Consider the following 6,989-nt stretch of genomic DNA (forward strand, 5'->3'; position numbering starts at 1 on the left):
TCCATTGTGTTATAATTTATACATGTACAACTCACACTAGAAACAACGATGAAGATTATATTTGTCATGATCTACACATAAGATTCATCTCACACTGAATGAAATAGTGTTCATCATCAGATTTTGTTGAACATTGTCACAAATCATTGATCAGAGTATATCACCCTAAAAACAATGATCAAGATTAAATTTTTCCTCATCAATGCACAAGATTCATCCAACATTGAATAAGACATTTTAACTATCAAATTTGCTAAACATTGAGACAAACCATTGATTAGAGTGTCATCGTAAAGAATATATATTTTTATTATTGACACACAAGATTTATCCCACATTGAATGAGATACTATTAACTATTAGATTTTCGTAAACACTAACACAAAACATGGATCAAAGTGTCACACTAAAAGCAATTGTCAAGATTATATTTGTCCTCACTAACACACAAGATTTATCCCACACTAAACAAGGCACAATTAACTGTTAGATTCTACTAAGCATTGACACAGACCATTGATCATATTTCTAACCTAAAAGCAACAACTTTTTCCTCATAAACGCACAAGATCCACCTTGCACTAAATGAGAATTTTTTAGTTAGATTTTGATGAACACAAACCATTGATCATAATGTAACCCTAAACTCAATAGCCAATATTGCATTCATCCTCATCAATGCACAAGATTCACCCTGCACTGAAGAGACAATGTTCACTATTAGATTTTGTTCAACATTGACATAGACATTTGATTAGAGTGTCACTCTAAAAGCAATGAGTAAAATTAGATCTAGCTTTATCATTAGTGTATCACCCAAAAACAAAAATTTGAACTAGATCTTACCTTACCTACATACCAAATCAGACTGCATTGAAGGAAACACTGGCGCTATTGTTCAATATATCCATTTTATATAGACACATTTGTTGGATTTTATCAAATTTCTCACTCCATATTTGATATTCAATTACTACTCCGATATTATTATACTCTTACTAACTTGAGCGTGGAAGAGCCTTTTACAGGTGAACTTCCACTCAGATTTATCAATAAAGTTCGACAATCCTTAAAGACGGAGATCAATCATCACTAACAACTTAGATTCACCACCTCGGACGACTCAACACCAAGAATATGAAGGTTTAATTATATATTTAGTCATAAATTATACAAATTTAACATTATATTTTAAAACTTTCAATTTAGTTTCTATATATTTTATTTAATATTTTTTTATAGTACTTGTTCATATTATTCTTAACCTTTTCAGCTTTATCATTTAAATTTATAAGATTAAAATAAATTAAAAGAATGTATAGTGATTAAAATAGTCTTTAGCAAAAATTTCTGTATTCGATTTTCAGTGTGTATGAAAATCTATTAAGTTAGTGATATTCAAATTAATATGAATAAAATTAGTTTTTTGTGAAATAGGGTAAGATACTTGCAAGCAGAAGAAAGAAAAACTAAATAAATAATTTTAAGTATATCAAGTAAAAGTATTTTTTCTCAATCATGAGAGAGTAATTAACTGCATCTAAATGTGATAAGTTTTCATTGAATGAAATATTTACCACTTTTTAAGAGTTGTTAATGCGATTAAATGTATAAGTTTTAATCAAAGAAGTATTTATTACAATTTTTATTATTTGATGTAATAAAACTTTTAATAAAAGGTATTACTACTATATGCTTACAGCCAATCCTAAAGTTTGATGTTAATATTTTCTTTTTAACTATTTAAAAATACATATATTAAATATTTTATAATAAATGGAAAACACGTTCTACTTTTTGTTTTAAAAACGAACCATTTTCCCACATAACGTGCATCAAAGACATGTTTTTTTTTTCTCCCAGAAGATAAACATGTCAACACGACACGAAAAGCAACTTGAGTTTATACATTTTTTAAGAAGTTAATTTAAAAAACTAAAAAATGTAAAAAAAACAGGTTTATAAGGAAAACTCAAATCATGCATTTTTTATTAAATGGTTACGTGTTGACACAAGCACGTATATATAACGTAGTAAAAGAAGAGCAAAGAGTATGGGTGAACTCAAAATGTATAAGATTTACTTTTAAATTCATTTTTTATCTCGTATTTTATTTAATTGGTAACTTTGATTTCTTTATTTAAAATTTAGTTATCTTTTCTCTGTTTTTGAAAATTTATAATTTTAGTAAATTTTCAATTTAACATATGTTTTATTTGGATTAGATTTAACTGATAGCCTAACAAAATCATTTAAAATATTAAAAAGTGAATTTTAAGTCTAACTCAACCTTATAAAACCAATTCAGAAGACGAGGTTTGTCAACTCATATCTGAGATCATATATTATGAATGATCTAATAACAATCGAATAGCGGTTGACCTGAGATCAACAAACTCTAGCTATGATAGTTTTTAGATGACTTTGATACCATATTAAAAAGTAGACTTTAAGTTTAATTCAACTGTGTAAAATTTGGTTTAAAATGAGATGTATTTATCTGTCCAGATGGGTTTCCAAAAGTAATTTAATTAATTAAAATATATAAAAAATTGATGAAAGGTATATATTTTCTAAAATAAAATACTAAATATGTTTATTTTAAAATGAAAAATCAAACTTATATAGTTTGTACAAAATAGAAGAACTAAAATAGTATTAGTAGTAGGATCTTTACATTAACATCAACTTCAAACTATTACACATTATAAATTTGTTCATTTTTACAATAATTATTTAAAAAGAAATCACATAACCAATAATATATTTTTATTAATTAACCATAAACTTAAAAAAGAAAAAGTAATTATATTGCTTGAATTGTAGTTGGCATCTTCTTTCTAGCGCTTTGGAGTAACAGAAATGCCTAAGCTCAGATACAATTGCTTTCTCAGTTTCTTTTACAAATACATGTATAAATAATCATGAAACAGTCACAAACTAACGCCACCCTTACAACAAAAGAAACCCATCTTTCGTTCCAATAAATCATTAAATCTGTCTCTGAATTTAGAGTTTTCCCATGATTTCTTCTTCTGTTGTCCACCTACAGATACAGGTTCGTGTCTCAACTTTCCTTAGATTGTTGTTGTGTTAATTCATCAATGTTATATATGTGTGTATATATATATAGACATAGATAGATAGATAATGATTAATCCTATGATTTAAGCTTTGTTTCATGGATATTTGAGCTTAACATATTCAGCCTTGTGTTTATTACCATGAAGTTTCTGTTGTCCTATTTTTTGTTTTTCTGTTGTTTGTATGTTTCAACGAAACATAAAAGTAAAACAAAAGTTGAATGTTTGATCCGGATGTTTTGTCCATGTTTCTGGTTTTTATTATCATTTTCTTTCTGAACGTTTTTGGGATGCATATGCATTGTTCTTTTCAAAAACCTTTCGAAAACTCAGTTAGGAATCAAATTTCTTTGGCACGCCTTGAGCTGAACTGGTCTTTGATTTTATCCCGCGACGATCTGTTCTAGATCATTATTTTTCTGTCAATTACGATGCAATACAATCACTATTTCCATTTGGACAGTTTCTCTTACACATTTTTTTAAATACTTCATTGACAAGAACTTGTACATTAGTGTTTTGGTTTTGTGTAGTTTTTTATTCCTTTACAACTTTTCGATATCTTCTATCCTCCAGATTTGTCTTTTCTGTTAGGAAAAGATACTGACATCGAATCAGAACACATGCCTACACATGTTTTGAAAATTTTGGTAATTTAAAATGCCTTTTTTTTATTTATTGGGGCTTAATATGTTTGATTTTGGAAACTACAATTCCTTTTTTATGAAAACAATGAATGGCAATATTCATTTATTGAATTGAATACATGGTTTTGATTCAACAGACACTGTTCAAAGGCAAAGTTTATGGAGAAGATATATTAAGAGACAGCAATATGGTTATATCAGTGGCTTCTAGGTGGTGAATTTTATGGAATGAGAGAATTGAATAAGAGCACATGATAAGTCTCAATGATGGGGTCCTTTCACGTGGAGAAGAAATGGCAATTTCCTCTCATTATGATCTCAGTTGTGTTCATATTCTTTCTAGCCACTTCCTTCAACATGGGGCTTGTCTCTACAATTCACAGCTTCAATTCAATATTATTCTTTCTCCCATCTCGCCTAGCCATAAACCAATCTGCTCCAGTTTTTGTGGAGACAAAGATTTCTTCTATAGCTCCAGCTCCTAGTGTGCTTGCAATTCCTCGCTTTGCTTATTTGATTTCTGGCTCAAAAACTGACTTGGATAAGCTTTGGAGAACTCTTCTAGCCCTTTACCATCCCCTGAACCATTATATTGTTCATTTGGACCTTGAGTCACCACTAGAGGTGAGGTTGGAGCTTGCTTCTAGAATTGAGAAACAGCCTATCTTCTCTGAGGTTGGAAATGTTTTCATGATTCAGAAAGCTAATATGGTCACTTACAGAGGACCAACCATGATTGCTCACACTCTTCATGCTTGTGCCATTCTGCTCAAGAGAACTAAAGACTGGGATTGGTTTATTAACCTTAGTGCTTCAGATTACCCTCTTGTGACTCAGGATGGTTAGTGTCTCATCTATATAACTGTTTCAATTTTCTGTTTTCCTCATGTCCAAAATATGCCTACATATCTGCTGTCTAAAACTGAATAGTTTCATCAATTTTTGTTATGTTTCAAACTTTTAGGATGTTAAGATAATGATACCAGTTTTATTCTTATGATTAAGAATTAAGAATGCTATCTGTTTGATTTTATCATTAAGATGTTGTTAGTATTTGAATTTTGTCTTACACTTTAGTTCTACATACAGAGTCCCAGATAAAAATTTAATAAGCTTCAGTACATAACACCACTCTTTTAAAACATATATTTTTCTGATTCACAGTATATGTGGTTGCAAATGTTTATGCTCCTGATTCTTAGATACTTGGACTTATTTGGGTCTATGTTTGTTCAGATCTTCTACATACTTTTTCTGATTTAGACAGAAGCCTTAACTTCATTGATCACACAAGTCGTTTGGGATGGAAGCAGTGAGTTTCTTTTTCTTCCCTTCTGCATCTCATAATCAATTCTGACATGTAGTTATGCACATAGTGATGAATTCTCATATTCCCCTGACATGCACTTAATGAATTTACCCAAACTGTGCAGGGAAAAACGAGCAATGCCTTTAATTATCGATCCAGGACTTTACAGGACAAACAAGTCTGATGTTTTTTGGGTTGGTCCTAAGAGAACTTTGCCAACAGCATTTAAATTATTTACTGGTTAGTTTGTCCCTTTTTCGTTTTCATTTATTCATCCTTAATAATTTATTTCTTGATCACTATTCAAATGGTCCACTTATGTTTATTTGGATTATTGTCTAAAATTTTGCTGTTTAATCTGACTTGTTACTGAAATAACAAGTTTTAGACAAGCCTTCAAGGTCAGTTGTGACCGAGTAGCTTTCATATTTTTTAGGGTTAATACACTGTAACAATAGCATTATCTTTTTTCATTCTTAAATGCATCGGGAACTCTAGTTTTTCATGCGTAAAATATGATGTCATATAGCCATTTTTAATAAGAGTTATGGTGTGTTTGATTTCCATTTTCAAAATGTGGAATTGAGGCAGTGGTTTAACAAGATGTACACAATTGTGTAGGTTAATTATCAAAATAGATAAAAAAATTATTGAAATGATAAATTATGTCACTTCAGTACAAATACACTTTTGACACGTCTTTATAATTAAGTTGTGACAATTTGATACGACTTATTTATTTTAATAATTTTTTAAAATTTTAGTCATTTTGGTAATTAACCTAAATAAATCTACACAAAAGATGTGAAAACATCTCTTAGTTTTTTTTTTATTTTGATTTTGACTACACTTGTTTTGTAAGTAATTCTAAAATTTTAAAAGATTTTGAATGAGAAATTGATTGTTGAGAAGTATGAAGATATGTGAAGAGAAGAGTTTTAAAATATAAAGTAAGAGAATGAATATGCCTTTTTTATATTTGTCCTGTGTTTTTCCTTTTGTTAAATAATGGTGGATATCAACATTGCAGGTTCAGCATGGATGATTTTATCACGATCCTTTGTAGAATATGTTGTCTGGGGTTGGGATAATCTTCCAAGGACCCTTCTTATGTACTACACTAATTTCGTCTCCTCCCCTGAGGGCTACTTTCAGACTGTGGTGTGCAATGAGCCAGAACTAGCCAAAACTGTTGTGAACAGTGACTTGCATTATATTTCATGGGACAATCCCCCCAAACAACACCCTCATGTCCTTACCATCAATGACACAAACAAGATTATTGCAAGCAAAGCTGCTTTTGCAAGGAAATTTAAGCACAATGATCCAGTCCTGGATGTGATTGATAAACAATTACTAAACAGAGAAAAGGATCAACTATTCACCCCAGGTGGTTGGTGTTCTGGAAATCCCACATGTTCAAAGGTTGGGAACATTTACAAGATTACACCTGGTCCTGGATCTCGAAGACTAAGGTTCCTTGTAACTAGGTTAACTTGGATGGCTAAATTTGGACAAAAACAGTGTAAATAGAGATGTTATTGAAAACTTTATATGGCTAATAGTTAGAGGAGTGAAACAAATTAAGGTCACTTTAATGGCCACATATTTCACTCCAGCATCCACTTCCATACTCTTAACTTGCAGGGTGCACAACAGTCGTAGATATGAACATAGTCAAAGTTCACACTTGACACCACCATATTCAGTATAAAAGATGCAAAGAGGGTCATACCTTTATCGGGCTTAAAGGCATTTTTTCTTTGAAAAATGTTAGATTGAAAATTTTCACAATTAGTTAAAAAAATATAATTAATTTCAAATTCAAGTAGTTCAAAGAAAAGTTTGGTAATTAGTTCCAAATTTACAAATAGTTTCAAATATAACTAGTTTGAAATAGAATTTTATCCATAAATAAATTTTTTAAAATCTAAAACCACACTAAATCAA

At 30.0% G+C, this 6,989-nt stretch overlaps 1 protein-coding gene across 1 annotated transcript; it reads left to right on the forward strand.

Annotated features, from left to right (window-relative positions):
* The first annotated feature begins 2,842 nt into the window (after positions 1–2,842).
* LOC137831242 (beta-glucuronosyltransferase GlcAT14A-like) lies at positions 2,843–6,660 on the forward strand. The gene is made up of 5 exons (XM_068638842.1): positions 2,843–3,058; positions 3,868–4,571; positions 4,967–5,042; positions 5,164–5,279; positions 6,070–6,660. Exons 2-5 carry the CDS (start codon positions 3,995–3,997, stop codon positions 6,570–6,572), a joined length of 1,272 nt encoding a protein of 423 aa, XP_068494943.1. The 5' UTR covers positions 2,843–3,058; positions 3,868–3,994; the 3' UTR covers positions 6,573–6,660.
* Positions 6,661–6,989: the final 329 nt, after the last annotated feature.

This window comes from Phaseolus vulgaris, chromosome 11, assembly GCF_000499845.2.
Source record: "Phaseolus vulgaris cultivar G19833 chromosome 11, P. vulgaris v2.0, whole genome shotgun sequence".
NCBI classification, from domain to species: Eukaryota; Viridiplantae; Streptophyta; class Magnoliopsida; order Fabales; family Fabaceae; genus Phaseolus; species Phaseolus vulgaris.